The sequence below is a fragment of the Neomonachus schauinslandi genome, chromosome 16, assembly GCF_002201575.2.
Source record: "Neomonachus schauinslandi chromosome 16, ASM220157v2, whole genome shotgun sequence".
NCBI classification, from domain to species: domain Eukaryota; kingdom Metazoa; phylum Chordata; class Mammalia; order Carnivora; family Phocidae; genus Neomonachus; species Neomonachus schauinslandi.
The window spans coordinates 17,039,118-17,065,620 of NC_058418.1; the positions used below are offsets into that span (position 1 = coordinate 17,039,118).

At 42.5% G+C, this 26,503-nt stretch overlaps 2 protein-coding genes across 2 annotated transcripts in view; both read right to left on the reverse strand.

Annotated features, from left to right (window-relative positions):
* The window catches only part of LOC110590229 (zinc finger protein 181), a 119,318-nt gene extending 106,405 nt beyond the window's left edge, over positions 1 to 12,913 (reverse strand). Inside the window, exon 1 of the mRNA XM_021700985.2 lies at positions 12,685 to 12,913. Within this exon, the coding sequence (XP_021556660.2) occupies positions 12,685 to 12,913 (229 nt within the window). The remainder of the gene's footprint in view (positions 1 to 12,684) is intronic.
* A 9,248-nt stretch (positions 12,914 to 22,161) lies between these two features.
* On the reverse strand, positions 22,162 to 24,355 carry LOC110590314 (major allergen I polypeptide chain 2-like). The gene is made up of 3 exons (XM_021701092.1): positions 24,242 to 24,355; positions 23,549 to 23,730; positions 22,162 to 22,393 (listed from the first exon to the last, which is right to left on the reverse strand). The coding sequence occupies exons 1-3, from the start codon at positions 24,300 to 24,302 to the stop codon at positions 22,313 to 22,315; spliced, it is 324 nt and encodes a 107-aa protein (XP_021556767.1). The 5' UTR covers positions 24,303 to 24,355; the 3' UTR covers positions 22,162 to 22,312.
* Positions 24,356 to 26,503: the final 2,148 nt, after the last annotated feature.

The window sequence follows — 26,503 nt, forward strand, 5'->3', positions numbered from 1 at the left end:
CTTGGATCATGGAGGAACTGGAATAAACCTTGCTTTACTTCCAGAAGAGACTTCATTTAGAGCTTAAGCCTGAGAATACCTTCATGGGGTTTACAAGGAAGAAAGCTCATATTTTTCCCACTAGTTGATTTTGCATGATTTCTCTAAAAGGTGGCTTAGGGAAGATGAACTCCAATATGTAGGTTAGTCTGGGAAAATGAGTGGATAGAAAGTTTTACTGTTTTGTTTTTTTTTAAGTTCAGTAAACACTATAGCAAAATTTAGAAAAATATTAATACTACCTTTAGAAAGTGACTTAACATGCTCATCTGTTGAAAGGTATTACTTATTAATAAATATAGATTTATGTGTACTCTCATTCTTTTTAACTACTCAATCCATTGTGAATGTCTTGCAATATTAGTAACATACAACCTATGCTGTCATTAGAATGTCTACAGTGTTTCATATATAGGAATCATAGAAGTAACAGATTTAAGCAGTCTCCCCTTGATGAACTTTTTCTTTGTGCTCAGATTTTTATTTATTTATTTTTAAAGATTTTATTTATTTATTTGAGAGAGAGAGAACATGAGAGGAGGGAGGGTCAGAGGGAGAAGCAGACTCCCTGCTGAGCAGGGAACCCGGTGTGGGACTTGATCCTAGGACTCCAGGATCATGACCTGAGCCGAAGGCAGTCGCTTAACCAACTGAGCCACCCAGGCGCCCCTCAGATTTTTATTTAAATGTGTGAAGAATATCCTCGTATATATGTTGTTGCATATGTATTTGCTTTTGTGGTTTTTTTTTTTTTTTCATTATAAATCCCTAGATGCTATATTACTGGTCAAAGAATTTCATTTTACATTGAGAAAATTGAGAGCCAGGACAGGAATTTAAACAGTAGAGAGACAGGACTGAATATTGACTTCCAAAAATCCGTATGTTGGAGTCCTAATCTCCAGCAGTAAGAACATAGCTGTATTTGGAGATAGGGTATTTCCAGAGGTAATTAAGTTAAAATGAGGTTATTGGGTTGGACCCTAATCCGATAGGACTGTTGTACTTATAAAAAGAGGAAATTGGGACACAGACTTGTACAGAGGGAAGACCATGTGAAGACACAAAGAGAGGCCTCAGAAGAAGCCAAGCCCATCAACACATTGATCCTGGACTTCTAAGCCCCAGAACTGTGAGAAAATAAATATCTGTTGCCACCTAGTCTGTGGTACTTTGTTATAACAGCCCTAGCAAGCACCTTGGAACATGAACTTTATGAAAATAGCTAAAGGACTGAGAAAAAAAAAAAGTCTGTGAATATTTGTGTGCCTGTGTGTTTGTTTATATCTCTCTGTGGATGTTCGCCTATGTGTGTGACCATTTGTTAATTTCCATCTAGGTATGTCCTTGGGTGCATGGGACTTTGCAATTATATACATGGGTACCTTTCCCTGATTGTGTCTTTGTCCATGCGTGACTGTGTGTATTTTTCTCTCCCTGTGTCCAGAAGTCTCTTCCTGTGGATGTTTCCATATTCTTCTTTGATGTGATTCTTCCCGTATTCTTCTCCAGTGTGTATGTGTATGTAGCATTGAATGTGTCTGCATCTCTGCATGTGTGTCTGTGAGGGTTTCTGTCTGTTTGCCCAGGTGTGTGGGGGAGCGTTTTTCTTGGTGTGTATGTGGGGGTGCCTTTGTGTATTGACATCTATGTATCCTGTGTTTGTGTCTTTCTGTCTTAATGAGTATTTGGGTGTTTACCCCCCATGTTTCTATAACACATGCCTTGTAGGGGTGTGTGTGTGCGTGCATGCGCGCGTGTGTGTGTAGTCTGTGTTGTATGAGTGTCTCTATAAGAGTGCACATCTGCTTATATCTCTTTGTATTGGCCAGTGTGCATTCCGGTATCTTTAGCGTCTCTATTTGCCTATACATGTCTCACAGAGATTCTGGGCGTGCCCTGTCTGTGTCTGTTTCTGGGTGGCCACAACCACAGCAACCCCCATCCTGTCAGCCCCAAGTTCCTTCCTCTGCTCCGGCCAGTCACTGCTGACCAACTGATGCTCAGGCTCTCCCAGAAGCGTGGGAACTCCTGAACTCTGGGTCTGAAGTCTTTTCTTAGCTCAGAAGTCCTTAATGACCAAGCATCCCCTTTCCCGAGTAATATAAGTGACTACTGCATTTTTGGTACCTCTTCCTTCTAGATAAACACCTTCTGCCTTTTAGTACACTACCATGTCCAGCTCATGGCAATCCCCTCAACTCCAGACCTGTACATCTGATCAGATACTCAGTGTGCCACCTTGAATGTCGGATGAACATCTCAAATCAAATGTGTCCGAAACTCTTCATTGCCTCCTGCTCCAGCACTGCTCTTCCCTCTGGCTTTCAGATCTCAGGACACAGCAACTGTATCTTCCCAGATGCTCAGAGTAAAAACTTCATTGCCATCCTTGACTCCTTTTATTTCTTCCTGTATGCAATTGGTTGTCATATTCTGTCCAATTTACCTTCAGTATACCCCAAATCCACCACTTCTCATCACCTCCACTATTACCATGGTGTGGCCAGCCACCACTGTCTCTCACCTGGATTATTGTTCCATCCCCTCACTGGTGTCCTAGCTTCCATCCTGACCCCCCAAAGTCTGATCTTCCCACAGAAACTGAAAGATCCTCTTAGACCATCTCATTCTCCTGCTGAGAACCCTCAGTGGTTCCCCACTCTTTCCAAGTCAAAGCCAAAGCCCTGGCAATGGCCTCCCCTTCATTACCTCTCTGTGATACATCTCCTGTTCCTCCCAAATTTCACTCTTCTGCAGCCACACCCACCTCCTTGATTTTTATTTTTAAGCAACTGTGGAAACCTGGAAATGTCCCCCAAAGCTAACCAATCCCTGGAACCTGTGTTACCTTATATGGCAAAATAGATTTTTTGCAGATGCGATTAAATTAAATTTTCGAGATTGAGAGATTATCCCAGATTATCTGAGTGGGCCCTAAATGCAATTGCAAGTGTCCTTATAAGATAGAAGTAGAAACAGGTCACAGACAGGGAGGAGAAAACAATGTGACCATGGAGAAGAAATTGAAATAATGTGGCCAAAGCCAAGGAATTCCTACAGCCACCAGAAGCGGGAAGAAGAAAAAAACATTTTCCCCTTCCTCAGGAAGGAGCACAGCCCTGCAACACCTTGATTTCAGCCCAGCGAATGTAATTTTAGACTTCTGGCCTCCAGAATTATTTTTTTTTTTTTAAGATTTTTATTTATTTATTTGACAGAGAGAGACACAGCGAGAGAGGGAACACAAGCAGGGGGAGTGGGAGAGGGAGAAGCAGGCTTCCCGCGGAGCGGGGAGCCCGACGCGGGCTCGATCCCAGGACCCTGGGATCATGACCTGAGCCCAAGGCAGACGCTCAACGACTGAGCCACCCAGGCGCCCCCTGGCCTCCAGAATTTTAAGAGACTAAATGTGCATGTTAAGCCAGCAGGTTTGCAGTGATTTGTTTCACAGCCTCAGAAATGAGTATGGCACCCCAGTCACACTCTTGCCTCAGGGCCTTTGCTCTTGCTGCTCACTCTGCCTGGATCACCCTCCTTCCAAACATCTCTGCCAGTTCCCCCACTCCTCCAGGTCCTCACTCAAATGTCTCATCACTGACTTCCCGGCAGCCATCCCATTCAAATTACCAATTTCCCACACATACCTATCTTTCTTACACTCTGTACTTTCTTCCTCAGCACTTATCATGTGACTTATGAATCTGTTTTGTTTACTTGTTTATAGTCTGCCTCCCTGTACTGAAATGTGAGCTCTATAAGGGCAGGATTTCTGCCTCATCTTTCCATCTTTAATTTTCCAAACTGTGCCTGGCACTTAAAAATGGTAATGTTAAGAGTCTTTACTACAAGACAGTCAATTTTCAGAAGGGGGAACTGAGACACAGAAGTTAAATAATTTGATCAAGGTCAGTCAGGAAATTCCAGAGCATCAAATCCAAGCTAATGGGCTGCACCATTTCACCCCCACTGCCCAAGCAGATAACTTAGCATCCTGTTTATAGCTCAGGACAGTCTCTCTGACTTCATGGCTGTACCCTCTGCCATGCCCTATAACCCTGCCACACCATGCACATGCATGCCCCTAAATTCTGCTGTGTGGTTTGGGGGAGTTCAAGGGCTGGATTCCAGGAAGTCTTCAGGAGCCACTGATCATGAAGAAACTGGCAACTATCCACCATACCTTGAAAGGGACATTTGATAGAAACATGGATATCAGGAGTGCTTTTGGATGAAGTCTCTAATGGAAATGAGGAACATGCTATTGAAAATTGGAAGAAAGTTTATTCTTGGTATGAAATGGCAGAGAACCTGCTCAAATTGTGTTCTAGTGTTTTGCAAAAAGTAGAACTTGCAATTGATGAACCTGAATATTTAGTTGAGATTTCTAAGCAAAGTGCTGAAGGCACAGCTGTCTTTCTCCTTGCTGCTTTTGATAAAATGCAAGAGGAGAGAGATAAACTAAAGAAGGAATTGTTAAGCAAAATGTAATCAGAACTGAAGATTTGGAAAAATCTGAGCCTGTCCATTTTGCAGAAAATGAGAGGGAGTAACGTCAACAAGATGGCAGACAGGAAGCTCTCAGCCCTCACTCCCCCATGGAGACACTGAATGAGCAACATGTGTGAATCAAAATACCACTGTGAGAACTCTAGAGACCAGTTATGAACCTGCCATGGTGCTTCCTGAATCTGTTGGTTTACTTTTTGTCACTTTTGGAGAGTGTTTATCCATTTTCTCTTTGAATGTTGCCTCTCTTCTGTTCTCTCAATTCTTTCTTTGCAGAAATTCAATTTTGCCAGACTGTAACATTTTAACTTTCACATCACTTTTCTGTTTTACTTAATTTTTCCTTTTCTTTGTGTATTAAATGCAATGCAATGCAAAATCATCGCAATTAAATGCGATGACTGAAACCTTAAGAAGCAATCATAGCCCAAACTGGACCCCATTGGAACAAGACTGTCCTGAAGAAGTGATACAGGCTTTTCAAGGACTGCATGTTTCTGGGGGACTTAGGAAATTCATGATGGAGCTTTCTCACCAATAAAGCAGAAGCCTTTCCCCTGCCCTTCCCTCCCCTTCCAAATTTCCCAACCTCCACACTGGTGGTGATGCTTGTTTTTTTTGTTTTTTTTTTTAAAGATTTTATTTATTTATTTGACAGAGAGATAGACAGAAGAGCACAAGCAGAGGGAGTGGCAGAGGGAGAGGGAGAAGCAGGCTCTGCACTGAGCAGGGAACCCGATGCGGGACTCGATCCCAGGACCCTGAAATCATGACCTGAGCCGAAGGCAGACGCTTAACCATCTGAGCCACCCAGGCGCCCGTGATGCTTGTTTTTAAAAACACTCATCAACAAAAACTTAGATGTTGCAAAAAATAAATAAATAAATAAAATGGGCAAAGGACTTGAACAGACATGTTTCCAAAGAAGATATACAAAATAACCAATAATCACAGTAAAAGATGCTCAGTATCATTAATCATTAGGGAAATGCAAATTAAAACCATGAAATTTCACTTCACAGTTCATAACCACTAGAATGGCTATAACAGAAAAAAATGGAAAATAATAAGTATTGGTGAGGATGTGGAGAAATGGGTACCCTCATACATTGCTGGTGGTACAGCTGATGTGGAGAATAGTTTGACCACTCTCAAAAAGTTAAACACAGAATTACCATATGACCCAGTACTTCCTTTTCTGAGAATATACCCAAAAGGATTCAAAACAGGTATCCAAAAAAATAAAAAACAAACAGGTGTCCAAACAAAAATGTTACACAAATGTTCACAGCAGTACTGTTCACAATGGCCAAAAGCTGGAAACAACCCAGATGTGATGAAGGGATAAGCAAATGGTTCTATATCCATAAAATGGAATATTATTAAGCCATAAAATAGGTATATATACATCCTAGAAAATAGATGAACCTTGAAAACATGCTGAGTGAAAGAAGCCAGACATATTGTACCTTATATTGACATACAAGGGTACATATTGTATGATTCCATTTATATGAACTATCCAGAATAGGCAAACCCATCAGGGCAGAAAGCATATTAGTAGTTTCCAAGCACTGGATGGAGGGAATGATGGAGAGTAAGTGCGTAATGGGTGGTGGGTTTTATTTTGGGGGAATATAAATGCTCTGGAACTAAATAGTGGTGATGGTTGCAAAACATTGTGAATGCATCAAATACCATTGAATTGTACACATTAAAATGGTTGAAATAGATTCCTAGGGTAAATGGCAGAGTAGGAAGATCCTAAACTCACCTTGTCCCATGGACACACCTAGATAACCACCATATAAGTGTAACTAACACCGAAAAGAGCTGAAGACTGGCAGAACAGACTTTCCACAGTTAATCATAGACAGGAAGCCACATCTAGAAGGGTAAGAGGGGTGGAGATATGGTCAGGAACCACAAACAAGAGGGACACTACAAGCACAGGGTAGGGAGAGGAAGAGAGCCCACACCAGGCAAACCCCAGACACCACAGACCTGCACTGGGAAGACAAGTACCCATAACATTGAACTTTGAAAACCAATGGGGCTTAACTTCACGAGTTTTTACAATCAGCAGGGCTAAACTCCTGGTACTTTAAAAATCAGCGGGAGGCTGGGGAGGGCTGGAGGGCACAGGAAACAGTCCCTACCCTTAAAGAGACAGCATAACAAACAACCCCTCTGAGATAAAGCATAGAAGCCGCAACTTGTAAAGTGCCTGGGGTATAATTGAAGATTTATTTACTAATCCCAGAATGTGTGCTGGAGGGGCAGGGATCTTTAGGAGACTTCTCAAAGAACAAAAGAGCTGGCAAACACCTTTTCTCTGCCTCTCATCCCCGGCTAGATAGCCAGACACCTGCAGAAACCGGCACAAAGACCCCCACTTGCCTTGCTAACACTGTGCGCCCCACCCCACATTCTCCTGTGAATCTGCCCTATCTAACCTATGCCACTCAGCTGGAGTGCCTCCAAAGTGGCTCCTGCCACATCACATCCTGCAAGCAGTTGGGGCAAGGACCAGCACCACTCCAAAGTGACTCCTGCCCTGGGGAGAGGGGAAGGTGTGTAGTCACACACCGGTATGACTACAGCCCAGGCATACAGACTGAAGGCAGACATCTGATCTGACTGCCAGCCCTGCCAACCAGCAAAAACCTCTTAGGGGGCAGCACAGGCAGATTGCAGCTCTGGCAGATGGACTGAGAGCAGGCATTTAGTCTGACTGCTTATATCACCCAATTTCAAACACATGGCAGCCCAAGACAGGACACTTAACAGCACAGGGACCAAACCTGGCCCACAACAGGCAAAGTGGGACACTGTAGCCGATTGGACTGAAGGCAAGTCAGCTTAGCCACAATAGTAGGGTGAACGCAATGGACATAGGAGACACCCCCCGAAGTGCCAGGTTCTGGTGAACAGGGAACATTGCACTACAGGGCACCAGAGAACTACTACTTCATAAGCCCACTACTTCCAAGATCAGAAGACATAGTTGACTTTCCTAATACATATAGACAACCACAGTGTTGGACAAAATGAGAAGACAGAGAAATATGTCCCAAATGAAAGAACAGGACAAACCCACAGCAAAAGAGCTAAATGAAATGGAGATGTGTAATATACCTGAGAGAATGTAAAGTAATGGTCATAAAGATACTTAGTGGATGTGAGAAAAGAGTGGAGAATCTCAGTAAGACCTTCACCAAAAAGATAGAAAATATAAAAGAACCAATCAGAGATGAAGAACTCAATAACTGAAATTAAAAATACACTAGAGGGAATCAATAGTAGAGTAGAGGAAGCAGAAGAATGGATCAGTGAGCAGGAAGACAGAGTGATGGAAAGCAACCATGCTGAATGGCAAAAAGGAGAAAGAATAATAAAAAATGAGAACAGGTTAAGGGAACTCAATAACATTATCGAGTGTAATAGTATTTGCATTATAGGGATCTAAGAAGGAGAAAAGAAAGAGAGGCAGAAAATGTATTTGAAAAAATAACAGCTGAAAACTTCCCAAATCTGGGGAAGGAAACAAACATCCAGATCCAGAAGACACAGAGAGCAACCTACAAAATCAACCCAAGGAGATCTACACCAAGACACTTTAATTTAAAATGGCAAAAAGTAGTGATAAGAAAAGGAATTTTAGGGCGCCTGGGTGGCTCAGTTGGTTAAGCGACTGCCTTCGGCTCAGGTCATGATTCTGGAGTCCCGGGATCGAGTCCCGCATCTGGCTCCCTGCTCGGCAGGGAGTCTGCTTCTCCCTCTGACCCTCCCCCCTCTCATGTGCTCTCTCTCATTCTCTCTCTCTCAAATAAATAAATAAAATCTTTAAAAAAAAAAAAAAAGAAAGAAAGAAAAGGAATTTTAGGGGCACCTGGGTGGCTCAGTCGTTAAGCGTCTGCCTTCAGCTCAGGTCATGATCCCAGGGTCCTGGGATCGAGCCCTGCATCGGGCTCCCTGCTCTGCAGGAAGCCTGCTGCTCCCTCTCCCACTCCCCCTGCTTGTGTTCCCTCTCTTGCTGTGTCTCTCTCTGTCAAATAAGTAAATAAAATCTTTGAAAAAAAAAAAGAAAAGGAATTTTAAAAGCAGCTAAGGAAAGGAGATAGTTACATAAAGGGGAAAGCCCATAAGGCTATCGCGGATTTTTCAGCAGAATTTTTGCAGGCCAGAAGAAAGTGGCATGATATATTCAAAGTGCTGAAAGGAAAATCTGTAGCCAAGAATACTCTCCAGAAATGCTACCATTCAGAATAGGAGAGAGTTTCCCAGACAAACAACAAAAGTTAAAGGAGTTCATCACCACTAAAGGGATGTTACAAGAAATGTTAAAGGGAATTCTTGAATGTAAAGAAAAGGCCATAATCAGAAGTAAGAAAATTATGAAAGGAAAAAATTTCACAGGTAAAGAAAAGCAAAATAAGAGTAGAAGATTAGGGACACCGGGGTGGCTCAGTCAGTTGAGTGTCCACCTCTTGATTTCAGCTCAGGTCATGATCTCAGGGTTGTGAGATAGGACCCAGTGTTGGGCTCCATACTCAGATAGATTCTGCTTGAGAATCTTTCTCCCTCTCCCTCTGTCCTTCCCCCCACCAGCATACTCTAAACAGATAAATTTTTTTAAAGAGTAGAAGATTAATCACTTACAAAATGAGTATTTAGGTTAAAGCACAAAAGCAGTAAAATCAATTATCTCTATAAAAATAAGTCAAGAGGGGTGCCTGGGTGACTCAGTTGGTTAACTGTCTGCCTTCAGCTCAGGTCATGAGCCCGGGGTCCTGGGATCAAGCCCCAAATTGATCTCCCTGCTCAGTGGGGAGCCTGCTTCTCCCTCTCCCTCAGTCGCTCCCCCTGCTTGTTCTCTCTCTTTCTCACCCCCACCACATAAATAAATAAATACGTAAGTAAATAAATAAATAAATAAAATCAGTCAAGAAATTCATGAAATAAAAGGATGTAAATTATGCATTCATATACATAAAACATTGGGGAGAGTAAATTTAGTGTTTTTAGAATGGGTTCAAACTTAAGTGACCATCAACTTAATATAGACTGTTATATGCATAAGATATTATATACAAACCTAATTATATACAAACCTAATGGTAACCACAAAGCAAAAACCTGTAATAGATATGCAAAAAAATTAGGAGAAAGAATTCCAAACATATCCCTAAAGAAAGTCATAAAAACACAAGGGAAGAGAGCAAGAGAAGAAAGAAACAGAGAAGAACTACAAACACAATCCTAAAACAAGTAACAAAGTGGTAAGAAGCACATACTTATCAATAATAAATTCGAATGTCAATGGACTAAATGCTCCAATCAAAACATATAATGTGACTGAACGGATGAAGAAGCAAGACACATCTATATGCTGCCTATAAGAAACTCAATTCAGACCTAAAGACCCAAGCAGGTTGAAAGTGAAGGGATGGAGAAGCATTTATCACACTATTAAAAGTGAAAAGGAAACTGAAGTAGCAATACTTAGGTCAGATACAATAGACTTTAAAACAAAGACTGTGACAAGAGACAAAGAAGGACACTACATAATGATAAAGGGAACAATCCAACAAGAGACTATAACAATTGTAAATATTTATACACCCAACATGGGAGCACCTAAATACATAAACCAAATATTAACAGGCATAAAGGAAGAAATTGACAGTAATACAATAATAGTAGAGGACTTTAACACCCACCTACATCAACAGATAGATCACGCAGACAGAGAAACAAGGAAACAGTGGCTTTGAATGACACACTGGGCCAGATGGATCTAACATATATTCATAATATTCCATCCAAAAACAGAATACACCTGCTAAGGGCAGCTAACCTAGACACGAGCTTTTTGCTGCGCTTTACTCTAAACTCCAAGCTCCTGCACCTTGGTGTGACTGTCCTTCTGGGACAAACCTCCACCAGCCCCAGGGTGGCAAGTCACCCCCCTACCCTGCAGTGGATGAGTGAGGGTCTGTACCATGCCACATCCCTAAAGATTGGAGTTTTGAAACACAGTGGGTCTGCCTAGGATAAAACACAAGTGCACTGCATTGCCAGGCAGCAGATAGCTGGCACACAGACAAGGTGAAGGCAGGGATCTGAGGGGTGCCTGGGACACAGGAGGGGAGATTTTTCCCTCTTCTGTGAGTGCTTCCAGGACAGCAGGGGGTGGGAACTCCCCTCTCCAGGGACAAGGGATAGAGCTGCCACAAGGGATAGAGCTGGCACCATTTTTCCCCCCTACCCATCAGCATGGACTGACTTCAATAAGCAGCACAGCGGATGCCTGAGCTGCTTACATCAAGCCCCACCCCACTGCACTTTGCAGGTGCTTCTTACTAGGGTAAGTGTGCCTAAGAACCAGAGCAGTGGGCCCTTCCCCAAGAAGGCCAGCACAAACCCCCTGAAAGCACCAAGTCTACAGATCATAGAGTGCTGCAAAGCTTCAGTTCTAGTGGAAATAGCACCAGGCCTCTTTTAACAAGCAGACCAGAGCACACCTAGTTAAAACTCACCACACTCTGAACAACATCCAAACACTCTCACTGCAGTCTAGGAGAAACTCTTCAGAAGACTGACCTGAGGGAAAGAGCAGCCAAAACACAGCAGCAGAGTGCACATAGCACACACCAGAAACACTTCTTGAAGCTCCAGGCCCTTGACAGCATATGACTTCTTAATAAAGCCATTACTCTCAGGAACAGGAATATAACAGGCTTTTCTAACACAAAGAAGACAAAGACCTAGACAAAATGTCAAGATGGAGGAATTCATCCCAAAAGAAAGAACAAGAAAAGGTCATGGCCAGGGATCTAATCGAAATGGATATAATTCATATGCCTGATCCAGAATTTAAAACAACCATCATAAGGATGCTAGCTGGGTTTGAGAATAGCATAGAAGACAGTAGAGAATCCCTTAACACAGAGATAAAAGACCTAAAATCTAGTCAGGCTGAAATAAAAAATTCTGTAACCAACATGAAAAACTGACCGGATGTAATGACAAGATTGGAAGAAGCAGAGGAATGAAAAAGTGATACAGAATATAAAATTATGGAAAATAATGAAGCTGAAAAGAAGAGGGAAAGAAAAATATTGGATCACAAATGTAGACTTAGGGAACTCAGTGACTCCATAAAGCATAATAACATTTGTATCATAGGTGTCCCAGAAGAAAAGAGGGAAAGGGGGCCTGAAGATTTATTTGAGGAAATTATAGTTGAAAACTTCCCTAATCTGGGGAGGGAAGCAGACATCCAAAACCAGGAGGCACAGAGAACTCCCACCAAAATCAATAAAAGCAGGCCAACACAAGACATATCACAGTAAAATTTGCAAAACATAGAGATTAAGAAAAAAAATCCCATAGGCAGCAAGGGAAAAGAAATCCCTAACTTATAAGGGAAGACAAAAAGTTAGCAGCAGGTCTATCCACAGAAACATGGCAGGCCAGAAGGAGTGGCATGATATATTCAATATGCTGAATGGGAAAAATATGCAGCCAAGAATATCCAGCAAGTCTGTCATTCAGAATTGAAGGAGAGATAAAGAATTATCCAAATGAAAACTAAATGAGTTTGTGACCACTAAACCAGCCCTGCAAGAAATACTAAAGGGTACTCTTCAAATAGTAAAGAAAGACCAAAAGTGACAAACACTAGAAAGGAACAGAGAAAGTCTCCAGAAACAAAGACTTAACAAGTAATAAAATGGCACTAAATTCATGCCTATCAATAATCACTCAAAATGTAAATGGACTAAATGCTCCAATCAAAATACACAGGGTGTCAGAATGGATTAAAAAACAAGAGACATCTATATGCTGCCTACAACAGACTCATTTGAGACCTTAAGACACCTGCAGATAAAGTGAGGGGATGGAGAACCATTTATCATGTCAATGGATGTCAAAAGAAAACTGGAGTAGCCATATTTATATCAGACAAATTAGGTTTTATTTTTTTAAGATTTTATTTATTTATGTGACGCAGAGAGAGAGAGAGAGAGAGCACAAGCAGGGGGAGCAGCCAAGAGAGAGGGAGAAGCAGGCTCCCCTCCAAGCAGGGAGCCTGACATGGGCTTGATCCCAGGACCCTGGGATCACGACCTGAGCTGAAGGCCAGGTTCTGCGCATGACCCAAAATTCCAAAGCTCGTGATGTCGGTAGCGGTGTGGGCACTGAACGTGTGCATGAGCCCGGAAGCTGTTCTGTTGAGCTTCGCCATGTTCATCATTGCTTCCTGGTACGCCAACTTGACATCTTCTTGGGTGACCACTAGTTTGATCTTATTCCATTTTTCAGGAATGTCCAGCCACTGGTGCATGGCCACAGCCATCTGCATCCCCAGGGTGCAAAAGAATGAAATTGGACTCCTATCTTACACCATTCACAAAAACTAACTTGACATGAATTGCTGAATTATTATATTGTACACCAGAAACTAATATAATGCTGTGTATTAATTATACTTGAATTAAAAATGAATTAATGTGACATAGATTAACAACTAAATGTAAGACCTGAAAACTTAAAACTCCTAGAAGAAAACAAGGAAAAGCTTCCTTACATTGGTCTTTTCAGCAGTTTCCTGCCTATGACACTGAAAGAACAAGAAACAAAAGCAAACATCTATAAGTGGGGGGCACCTGAGTGGTTCAGTCAGTTAAGTGTCTGCCTTCGGCTCAGGTCATGATCCCAGGGTCCTGGGATCAAGTCCTCCATCGGGCTCCCTGTTCAGTGGGGAGCCTGCTTCTCCCTCTCCTCCCTGCTCGTGCTCTCTGTCTCTCTCTCTCAAATAAATAAATAAAATATTTTTTAAAAAAATCAATAAGTGGGACTACATCAAACTAAAAAGCTTCTGCATGGGGGTGCCTGGGTGGCTCAGTCATTAAACATCTGCCTTTGGCTCAGGTCATGATCCCAGGGTCCTGGGATTGAGCCCCGCATCAGACTCTCTGCTTGGTGGGAAGCCTGCTTCTCCCTCTCCCACTCCCTCTGCTTGTGTTCCCTCTCTCACTGTCTCTCTCTCTCTGTCAAATAAATAAATAAAATCTAAAAAAAAAAAAAGATTCTGCATAGCAAAAAAATTAACAAAATGAAAAGGCAACTTGTGGAATGGAAGAAAATACTTGTAAACCATCTATCTGATAAAGGGTCAATATCCAAAATATATAAATAACTCATACAACTCAGTATTTAAGAAACCCAATTTTTTGGGCACCTGAGTGGCTCAGTCGTTGAGCGTCTGCCTTCGGCTCAGGTTATGATCCCAGGGCCCTGGGACCGAGTCCCACATCAGGCTCCCTGCTCTGCCGGAAGCCTCCTTCTCCGCCGGAAGCCTCCTTCTCCCTCTCCCACTCCCCCTGCTTGTATTCCCTCTCTCACTGTCCCTCTCTCTAAGTAAATAAAATCTTTAAAAAAAAAAAAGAAAGAAACCCAATTTTTTAAAAAAGAGCAGAGAAAATGAATAGGCACTTTTCCAAGGAAGACATACAGGTGGCCAACAGGTACATGAAAAGGTGCCTGACATTGCTGATCATGTATACACACACACACACACACACGCACGCACGCACACACAAATTGAATATTTTTCAGACACAAGAAAGAAAAACCTGTCATTTGTGACAACTTGGGTGAAACCTGAGGGCATTATGTTAAGTGAAATGTTAGACTGAGACAGATACTGTATACATTCATTTATATGTGGAATCTAAAAAAGCCAAACAGAGAAACAGAAAGTATAGTAGTGATTACCAGGTCCTGGAGGTGGAGAAAATGGGAGATATTGGTCAAAGGGTATAAATTGCAATTATAAAATTAACAATTCCTAGGGATTTAATAGCATGTTGATTATAGCTAATAATACTATATTACATACTTGAAAAATGCTATGACAATATGTCTTAATTGTTCTCACCACACAAAAGCAATGGTAATTATGTAATGGGATGGAGGTGTTAGCTAATGTCATGTTGGTGACCATTTTGCAATATATAAATGTATCAAATCAACACAATATACACCTTAAACTTACACAATGTTATATGTCAATTATATCTCAATAAATTGGGGGCAGAAAGAAGAAGGAAATCATAAAAGCTGCCAGAGGAAAATGATACATTATGTACAGGAGTACTGTCGCAAGAATGACAGCTTAATTCTCATCATAAATTATGGTGTACAGAAGACTTCGCTAAAGTTCTGAAAGAAAAAAAATCTATCAATCTAATTTGGTCATTTGTATCTTCTCTCTTTTTATCCTGATCAATGTGGTTAGATGTTTATGGATTTTATTGAAAAGCCAGATGTTGGGTCTTATAAATTTCTCTATTATCTTACAGTTATATATTTGAGTGGCTTTTTACTCTGGCCTGTTCTTTTTTTTTTTTCCCTCTGCTTACTTTGGATTTTTTTTTCTCTTCCTTTTCTAGTTTCTCAAGATAGAGTGATTGGTTTGAGATCTTTATTTTATAATATTGGCATTTAGTGCTATAAATTTGCCCCTAAGTGCTAGCGGCATCCCACAAATCTTGATGAGTGGTCTTTGATTTTTATTCAGAACAAAGTACTTTCTAATTTCTCATTTGATTTCTTTTTTCACTTGTGGATTGTTTAGTAGGAGTATTGATTAAATTTCCTCGTATTTAAACACTTATCAAATATCTTTTGATAATTGATTTCTAATTTAAATCCATTGTGGTCAGAGAATATAATTTGAATTATTTGAATGATATATTGTTGGGTAATGTGTCAATCAGGTCAAGTTGCTTGTTAGTGTTGTCCTAATCTTCTATATCCTATTGATTTTCCTGTCTGCTTGTTCTATCAATAACTGAGAGAGAAATGATGTAGTCTCTAAGTATAATTATGGATTTGTCTACTTCTTTCATTTCTATTGTTTTTGCTTCATATAATTTGAAGCTTTGCTATTAGGTGCAAAAACGTTTAGGATTTGTATATCCTCTTGTTAAATTGACCCTTTTATCATTATGAAATAATCTTTCTTATTCCTTGTAACATTTTTTTGCTTTGATATATACTGTATCTGGTGCAAATGTAGGAACACTGGCTTTCTTTTTTTTTTTTTTTAAGATTTTATTTATTTGCGAGAGAGAGAATGAGAGACAGAGAGCATGAGAGGGAGGAGGGTCAGAGGGAGAAGCAGACTCCCTGCCGAGCAGGGAGCCCGATGCGGGACTCGATCCCGGGACTCCAGGATCATGACCTGAGCCGAAGGCAGTCGCTTAACCAACTGAGCCACCCAGGCGCCCCTGGCTTTCTTTTTATTAGTGTCATCATGTTATATCATTTTCCACCTTTTTGTTTTTAGCCTATATTTGTCTTTATATTTAAAGTGGGTTTCCTACAGTCAGTATATGTTGAAGTCTTCTTTTTTATTCACTCTAACAATCTCTGCCTCTTAAATAGAATTTATAAACCATTTATATTTAAAGTGGTTACTGATATGATTGAGTTTAAATCTATAGCTTTGCTATTTATTTCCCATTTGTCCTATCTGTTCTGAATTATTCCTTTTTCTGCCTAATTTTGAATTTTTACAATTCAATTTTTTGTCCTATATTCACTTATTTTTTTAATATTTTTAAAGTGGCTTTATTTAGGGTCACCTGGGTGGCTCAGTCAGTTAAGTGTCTGACTCTTGATTTTGGCTCTGGTCATGATCTCAGTGTCGTGAGATAGAGCCCTGTGTCAGGCTCCATGCTGAGCATGGAACCTACTTAAGATTCTCTCTCTCCCTCCCCCTCTGCCCCTCCCTCCCCACTTGTATGCATGTGCACACATTCTCTCTCTCAAAAACATAAAAATTTAAATTTAAAAATTTAAAAACATAAAGTGGTTTTATTTATAATATACATCTTTAACTTAACACAATCAACACTCAAGTAATATTATATCCCTTCATATATAAGATCTAAAAATACAAGAACAGTAGGCATCCATTTCTTCTCCCCTGGCATTTGTGCACTGTGTAATACATTTTATTTCTACATGTGTTTCAATCCCAATATAGATCATTATTCTATTCTTTTATTTTTTTTAAAAAAAGATTTTATTGGGCGCCTGGGTGGCTCAGATGGTTGGGCGTCTGCCTTCGGCTCAGGTCATGATCCTGGAGTCCCTGGATCGAGTCCCACATTGGGCTCCTGGCTCAGCGGGGAGCCTGCTTCTCCCTCTGACCCTCTCCCCTCTCATGCTGTTTCTCTCTCGCTCGCTCTCTAAAAAATAAATAAAATCTTAAAAAAAAAAAGATTTTATTTATTTATTCATGAGAGACACAGAGAGAGAGGCAGAGGCAGAGGGAGAAGCAGACTCCCCACAAGCCCGATGTGGAACTAGATCCCAGGACTCTGGGATCATGACCCCAGCCGAAGGCAGATGCTTAACTGACTGAGCCACCCAGGCATCCCATCTATTCTTTTATTTTAAAGAGTCCATTTTATTCCAAATAGAATTTATATATTGGCTAACTGAACATAATAAAAAAAAAATCAAAAAATAAAAAATAAAAAAATGCATATTCTGTGAACAACTGGGGAAAAAAGAATTTTAATGTAAGAAAAACTATTATAAAAGTATTATACTCTCTGTGTGTATATATAATACATAACTATATATAATTATGTATATTATAAATATATATAAATATACATATCTTTGGGAAGGTCTTCTTTACTCTGAGGTTATAGAAATATTCTTCTATAATTTTTCTAAGACTTTTTAATTTTATTTATTTTTAAAGATTTATTTATTTATTTCAGAGAGCAAAAGAGAGAGAGCACGCGCGGGGCGGGGGGCAGCAGAGGGAGAGGGAGAAGCAGGCTCCCCTCTGAGCAGGGAGCCCGATGCGGGGCTCAATCCCAGGACCCCGGGATGCTTAACAGACTGAGCCACCCAGGTGCCCCTCTAAGACTTTTTTTTTTTAAGATTTTCTTTATTTATTTATCTGAGAGAGAGGGAGAGAGAGAGAAAGATCACAAGCAAGGGGAGGGGCAGAGGGAGAGGGAGAAGCAGATTCCCCACAAGCAGGGAGCCCAACATGGAGCTCAATCTCAGGACCCTGAGATCATGACCTGAGCCAAAGGCAGACACTTAATGGACTGAGCCACCTAGGTGCCCCTTTTCTAAGACTTTTATGGGATCTTTCTGTCTCACTCTTTAAATATGTAAGTCTTTAAGTTATCTGAAGTTAATTTTGAAGAAAGCTATAAGAGAGATATCCAACAGTTGTATTTCCCCGAATGTTCAGTCAGTTGATCCAGCACCATTTCCTTTGTGAAATAATCCCAATTTCTTCATTTATATTTGCAAGTTACCTTTATCATAAAATCCATGATTATTTAGACCTATGTCTGGCCTTCCTTTGATAGTCCATTTATCTGCCTGTGATGTGTATGTTTTATTTTTATTTTTTTTTAAAGATTTTATTTATTTGACAGAGAGAGAGAGATAGTGAGAGCAGGAACACAAGCAGGGGGAGTGGGAGAGGGAGCAGCAGGCTTCCCGCAGAGCAGGGAGCCCGATGTGGGGCTCGATCCCAGGACCCTGGGATCATGACCTGAGCCGAAGGCAGATGCTTAACGACTGAGCCACCCAGCCGCCCCTGATGTGTATGTTTTAATATTTCATAGGGCTTACTACCCCTAATTACTTTTTAAAATTTTTGTTCAGCTATTCTTATTTTTCCAAATATAAATGGCATATAAATAGCCATTTAATTATAGATTTTGAGCTCAGTTTCTTTTATTCAACATAATACATTTGAGATTCTTCCATACTGTTGCATGCGCCAATAATTTGTTCCTTTTTATTGCTGAGTAGTATTCAATTGTGTGAGTGTGACACATTTTATCTGTTCCCCAGTTGAAGGACACTTAGGTTGTTCCTAATTTTGATAAACTGAAATCTGAGTAAAGGTGCTATAAACATTGCAGGTTTTTATGTAAACGTAAATTTTATTTCTCTTGAGTGTATACTTGGAGAGAAGTTTCCGAATCATGGCAAATGTAAGGTCAATTTTATAAGAGTAAAGTACTTTTTGTTAGGGATATTAGGAAGACGTTGTTTAAGGGTACAAACCCACAAGCAGTAGACAAATAAGTCCTGGAGATCTAATGCACGGCATAGTGATTATAGACAACAATACTGTATTATAAACTTCACAGTTGCTAAGAGACTAGATCTTAGTTGTTCCCACCACAAGAATAAATGATAATTATGTGATGTGATAGAGGTGTCAGCTAATGCTATGGTGGTAATCATATTGCTGTATATAAGTGTATCAAGTCAACACATTATATACCTTACACTTATACAATGTTGTATGCCAATTATACCTCAGTAAAAATGAATTTTTAAAAAATAAAGTACTTTTTTCTTTTTTTTAAAGATTTTTTATTTTCTTATTTGACAGAGAGAGACACAGCGAGAGAGGGAACACAAGCAGGGGGAGTGGGAGAGGGAGAAGCAGGCTTCCCGCTGAGCAGGGAGCCCAATGTGGGGCTCCATCCCAGGACCCTGGGATCATGACTTGAGCCGAAGGCTGACGCTTAATGACTGAGCCAGTCAGGCGCCCCTAAAATACTTTTTTTCTTCAAAAAAAATCCTCTTGGTGTTTTCATTAGGATTACAATAAACTGCTGTTTTTAGGGGGAAATGACATTTTTTTCTTTATTTTTTTTTTTAAGATTTTATTTGACAGAGAGAGACACAGCAAGAGAGGGAACACAAGCAGGGGAGTGGGAGAGGGAGAAGGCCGGCTTCCCGCAGAGCAGGGAGCCCGATGCGGGGCTCAATCCCAGGACTCTGGGATCATGACCTGAGCCAAAGGCAGGCGCTTAATGACTGAGCCACCCAGGCGCCCGGGAAATGACATTTTTATGCTGTTAAAATTCCCATTCAGGGTGCCTGGGTGGCTCAGTTGGTTAAGCGACTGCCTTCGGCTCAGGTCATGATCCTGGAGTTCCGGGATCAAGTCCTGCATCGGGCTCCCTGCTCAGCAGGGAGTCTGCTTCTCCCTCTGACCCTCCTCCCTCTCATGCTCTCTGTCTCTCATTCTCTCTCTCTCAAATAAATAAATAAAATCTTTAAAAAAAAATTCCCATTCAATAGTCTTTTCATTTATTTAAATTCTGTGTATATTTGTCCCTTAGGAGGAATTTAGAGTTTTTTCAATATTCATTAATTCAACAAATATTTAGTGAGAGCCAATTCTGTGCCTTGAAAATTAGTACTGGGTTTGGAGATTTAAATTTGGAAGTTGTAGATATCACTAAGAAAGAAACTTAGCATGTCCCAAGTTCATACACTAAGAAAGTGTATGTAGAAAAGAGATATAAAGAAAGTTATTCCTAGTATAAGACAGAAGTAACCAGAAAAGCTGAGAAAGATCCCCCAGTAAGGTAGAGAAAAACCAACAGACTATGATATCATGAAAGTCAAAAGAAAGGGGTGGGAGGGAGAGAAAGAGAGAGATCAGTCATGACAAATGGATAATTAACTATTGAAATTATGGCGATTGAATCATTAGTCCACATTAATCCACAGAGAAAGGCTTGGCAGGCCCATCTTCATTTCTTAAATATTTGGTCATTTTGTTCAATGCCACTTAAAAAAATCCATTCTTTCTCCATGATTCAATAAGCTGTCACTATTATATCTTAAACTATCTTTGAGTCTATTTTTTTTAAAGATTTTACTTATTTGAGACAGAGAAAGCATGAGAGGAGTAGGGTCAGAGGGAGAAGTAGACTCTCTGCTGAGTGGAGAGCCCAACACGGAGCTCAATCCTGGAACTCCAGGATCATGACCTGAGCCAAATGCAGATACTTAACTAACTGAGCCACCCTGGAGCCCCTCTTTGAGTCGATCTGTGTGTTTTGTATCACAGTGGCCATCTATTTATCTACTAAAACTAGACTATTTATTAGTCATAAATATATACCTATATTATAAGACCTAGTGAGAAAGATACTGCTCATAGTTCTTATTTTCTAAATTTTCTTGCTTGATTTCAAGAATGTGTTCTTTTGGATAAACTTTAAATCAATCTTCATTAGAACATAATTAATTTAGATGGATTTAGGACTAGTTGACATTTCTTTTTATTATTATTATGTTCAATTAGCCAACATACAGCACCTCATTAGTTTTTGATGTAGTGTTCAACGATTCATTCGTTGCGTATAGCACCCAGTGCTCATCACATCATGTGCCCCCTTAAAGCCCATCACCCAGTTACCCCATCCCCCTACCCCCCTCCCTTTCTGCAACCTTCAGTTTGGTTCCCAGAGTCCAGAGTCTCTCATGGTTTGTCTCCCTCTCTGATTTCTTCCCAGTTTTCCATTCCCTTCCCCTGTGGTCCTCCACACTATTCCTTATGTTCCACATATGAGTGAAACCATATGATAAGTGTCTGTCTCTGCTTGACTTATTTCACTTGGCATAATCCCCTCCAGTTCCATTTCTACAGGGTCAATTTATCCTGTATAAAATATGATTTAGCCCTCTATCAATTCAAATTTTATTTTGTATTTATCAATAAAATTTTAGATCTTTAGTATGACCTGAACACTTAATATTAAGTCTAGCAGACTTGGCAGGTATAAAATCCATTTGTAAAATGAGCCAACAGTAAATTAAAATGCTTAAGTTCAACCATTAGGCCAGAAAAGAGCCAGAACTCAAGCCCCTGGCCTCTTGGCATGTCCCAAGTGCAACACCCTCAATATGACCTTACTGTGCTTGCCTGGCCCAGGAAGGTAGAGAGAGCTCACCTGCTGTGCTACTTTTTCTGTGAGCCATACTCACTGGAGCCCAACACTGCTCTAGTCTCTAGGAAATAAAGGTAAAACCTACTCCTAGCCTTGCAGCTTCACAAGTAGCCTACTAATAAATACAATTGCCGATCTGATGCTTTTGGAAGTAGGCTCAGAGGGCTCATGACACTTGCCAGAGGTGACACATCCTGCAAGTAAGATTTAAGAGCCTGAGCTCCCCGCGACAGCAGCATTCCCTCTGGGTTGGTTTCCACTCCCTTTCTCCCTTCCTCCTGAGCCAAGATTGCATGGCGGTCATGGGTCCACTCGCAGAACCCAAGAACAGCAGTGGAACTGGGTGTCTCGGCAGAAAGGCCGGCCTCCTCAGAAGACATCCACCTAAGAAGCATAAAAGGGCGGATGCCACTGGGAGACGGAGAGGACTTGTGATAAGCCCACTCAGGTTATCGCTTGAGTCCACCCTCCAATGACCAGGTGACATGTAAGGGGCTAAAGGCTCTGCAACGGTGGCAAATGCGGAGTCAGCAATAGGCTACGTGGACATTTTTATCCATCCAGAGTGGGGAATCCTGGGCTTACATATATGCTATTTAATCCACACACAGAATCCCCATTTTACAGATGAGAGAATAGCCTGAGAAAGAGAAAACCGCTTGCACCTGCTCCTGATTCGGCCTGACTCCAGTCCCCACACTCTCAGTGACCCCATGTGTCTCCCCCCTCCCCTTCGCCGTGTCCCGGGATCTCCTGCCAGGCCTCGCACACTCTCTGCCAAGCACACAGACATGGGGCATGCAGAGCTAAGCTGCAGTTATTTTATTACAGCCAGCCTGATAGAGACTGAAGGAGGTGAGGACAGGTATGGGGATTCCAGCTTCAGGTGTGAAGAACAGAGCAGGAGGACAGAGCTCAGATCAGGCATCTGGGGCAAAGATTCATCTCCCCAACGAGGTCACGACATTCTTCAATGGGACCACAGCTTCAGAGATGCACTGCTTGCTGATGGTGATGGTAGCCTGGGAGAGAGTAAGACGAGGAGGGATGGAAGACCTGAGCGCAAGGCAGAGCGATCCATCCCCTCAGGATCACCCCGCTCCTCATCCTCAGGGATTCAGCTCCATCCCCAGCAAGAACCTCTGGCTGGAGAGGGAGCTGCAGTCCATCAGAAGAGGATGAAGATGACTCCCCAGTCGCCCATACACAGGTGTCAGGAGGAAGTCTGAACAACCAGCGAGGGAGGCAAGGAGATCAGAATCTTCTGGGCTGTGGGTCTATGTGATGTCTCCTGCACCTGAGACTCGTCTGTCAGGTGTGGGGGACCTATGGAATGTGGAGGTGGATGCGGTAAACAGTCTCATGGCCCTGTGCGCCTATATTAATGCAAGAAATTCTGCTGCTTCATAAACCTCTCATTTTGCAGAACCAGCACTTAGGGGAAGAGAGTGATGAGACAGACTAATCAAAATCTACACAACTGTGCAACAAGAACAATGACGGAAGAAGACAGTTCATCAGGGGATGCACTGACCAGCCCTGGGGAGCAGGTGCATGTAGCTAGAAGCTGCCTCGGGGGCCCCAGGCACCAAAAACAACAGAGTGCAGCTTCTGGCTTTCGGCACTGAGACGAGACAGATGGAAGTGGGACTCAGAGCCAAAGAACAGCCATCAAGGTGGGCAGTAAAACAGGCCGAAAACCAGAAGCCTTACAAGGCCAGGGAGTCCCTTCTTGAGAAGAGAGTCGAAGGGCAGGTGATCGGTTTCGACATTCCTAAAACAGAGCCGAGCGCGCTCCTACACCTGCAGGAGCTGAAGTAAGGACCCTTGCTTTCCTGCCGAAGGTTAAAATTCTACTCCTGCAATGCTGGCTCCCCTAAAAATCGCCTGAGTCACACACTTTCTGTGTCGCACCGATGTCAGTCCCCGATTTTCCAGCTGTATGTAAATTGGCACGAGAGGGACACGTGTGGTAGAAGAAGAGGCTGGATGTGCATGGGGCGTGTGGTTGCATACTCTGTGTGCTGCAGGATGGTGCAAAGTTTATGTGCTTGATTGTTTGTAGCTCGTGTCTGTCGAGGAGCCGCTGACGGCGCAGTCTATTTGTATGCGCACTATTCCAATATGCTGCATGTGCGGCAGCAGGGTGGGGGTGGGGGGAAAGGACAGTCAATTACCATGACAGTCAGATCCAAGGCCTTGGCTTTGAGTCCCTTCTCATTGTAGCAATCCTGGATTTTTTCCATGGCTGCTTTTTCTGGTTCAGTGGCATTGACCAGATCAAGGCTGGCGTCCAGCGTTAACTTCTCTCCAATGGCCATGGCACCAAAGATCACATAAAAAATAGGGCAAGATTTCACTGAAGACACAAACAGAAAACACCTCAACAAAAGAATCACCAGGGTAGGAGGCTCCTGTTTCCCCACCACTTGACAGGACTTCACATACCCAGGGTGTTCTGACTCACCTTCCACGGAAACCTACCGACTCCCAGGACTGCTTACATCCCAGACACAGAGACCATTTTCCAGGAGGCACTCTCAGCAGAAGGGAACAGTGTGAGGCGCCCCAGACTGCGCCTCAACACATACCAGCCTGCCTGCTTCTGACCTTCCGTTAAGCCCCACTACCCCCAACAAACTCTCCCCTACTGTGTGCACAACTAAGGACCCCTCCACCTCCAAACCTCTCCCTCCAGTCCATGCCTGAAAACCTCGGGGGGTTTATGCAGGACCCCTGGGTAATGATCTCCCAGCTGCCCCCTAACTCTGTCCCTAGAAGCTACTTGGAGATCACCATGGGGGGTGAGGGAGTGCGACAGAATGAGGCAAGGATCAGGAAGGCCATCTGTCCCTCATTCCTACTCTCACCCATCTCGATGCCCAGCTCTTGGGTCACCAGCAAGGCCAGCACAAGCAGTGTCCCCTTCATAGTGCCGACCGCCAGAATGTTCTGCTCAGTGCAACGTTTCTGCTGCTTTTTAAACTACCAGCTCCCTGAGTCTCGCCCACACCCCTTTTAGGAGCTCCAAAGGCTTGTGGGCAGGGACCTGGCACATGCGGCTCCTTCAGCCCTTGGGCTGAAAGCCTTCTGGAGAGGATGTGGTTTTTCCTTCGCCAAAGACCAACTGGAGCTCACATTTCTAAGTGACTTCACCCTGAGCCAACTGCTCTGTTGTCCCAGCCCCAACTGTGACTGCTGTTTCCTGCTACTCCTTCTCCCCAACCTATCCTGGCTCCAAGTGCAGTACTCTCCCAATCACAGGAGGCGTCAAGGACAGGTCTATACCACCACAGGTTGACAAAAGATCATCCAGCCTTTCCTGGGCCTAAGTTTAAGTCCTGGAGATAAGTATGGGGTGCTGGGCCCAACTAGAGCCTCTTGAACACCTTAACTGCTGCAGTCTCTGGATTGAGCCCCCAAGGATGGGTGGACACCATCCTTGGGCCCTGAAGCATGCCCTACCAGGGAAGTCTCAGGACTCCAATAACGCTCCAATGTAGGATCATGTCACCTGCTTCCTTCTCACCCCTTCTCACCCCTGCAAATTCCTGGGCACCTTCTGGACTCCCAGTGGGTCCAGCCTGGGCCCTGACTCGCCCCCCTCCATCAGTGAACCTGGTCCCAAGAGGAGCTTGGACTTAATAGCCCATCCAGAAACATCAGTGAGTAGCTGTGGAGTTGTACAGTGTGTCGCCCGTGTCCCCTGGGAGCTTGAGCTCTACAGACCAGAGTGTGAGGTCAACCAGAGGAGGCACTCCGTCGGCTTAAAATCCTTCAAGAGTTACACTCAACCTTCTACTCTAGAAAAGTGGTTTATTGGCACAAACAAGATGAGACAGTCCATGAAAATTCTAGAAGGAAGCTCCCAGTGGCCAAATCTGGAACAATTTAAGCAACAAAAGAAATGACAGTATTAGATGATAACCCAAAGCATAAAATTGTATCTGTGAGTCCATACTGATGTAAATAAATGATTTAATAAATAAGAAAAAGAAGAGAAGAGACAGATATGCCTCACAGAAGCATTCCAAACAATACACATAGATACTGTCTTCAGGAAGTGGAGCTTATTGCCCTGTCCTCCTGGTGAGTGGGCTAGACTTAGCAACTCAATTCCAAAGAGTCCAGAAAGGGGAAAACCATGCAGAAACTTAGCAAACCCAACATTAATCAAATGATCAGGACTAATATAACCAGTGGTAAGACGTACTGATGTCACACATGCCATGATGTGATGTGACAATATAGCACTTCTCCTCTTTGTAGTCCCCCCAAAACCCAAGGTCTGAACCCCAGTCTAGATTATGAGAAACACAGCAGACAAAATCAGTTTGGTGAACATTCTATAACACCTGGCCAGTCTTCAAGACCATCAAGGCCACGACAAACAAGGAAAGACTGAGAAATTGTCACAGATCAGAAGAGACTAGGGAGATATGACAATTAATGCCGTGTTTAGGATATGGATCGGATTCTAGAACACAAAGAGGACATTAATGTACAAACTGGTGACATCCAAATAAAGTTTGGAGTTTAGTTAGTAGTAGCATGCCAATGTCAGTTTCTTGGGTTTTTTTATTTTATTTTTTTATTTTTAAAGATTTTATTTATTTATTTGACAGAGAGAGACACAGCGAGAGAGGGAACACAAGCAGGGGGAGTGGGGGAGGGAGAAGCAGGCTTCCCGTGGAGCAGGGAGCCCGATGTGGGGCTCGATCCCAGGACCCTGGGATCATGACCTGAGCCGAAGGCAGACGCTTAATGACTGAGCCACCCAGGCACCCCGGAGTCTTTTTTTTTTTTAAAGATTTTATTTATTCATTTGACAGAGAGAGAGATAGCGAGAGCAGGAACACAAGCGGGGGAGTGGGAGAGGGAGAAGCAGGCTTCCCGCGGAGCAGGGAGCCCGATGCGGGGCTCGATCCCAGGACCCTGGGATCATGAACTGAGCCGAAGGCAGACGCCCAACGACGGAGCCACCCAGGCGCCCAGTTTCTTGGTTTTGATAAATCTTTGCAACTTTTCTGAAGTCTAGAATTACCCCCCAATAAAAAGGTATTTAAAAAAAAAAAAACCACTTGCATTACTAAGGGACTGCATATACTACAAGACCTTGTCCAGAAAGTCCC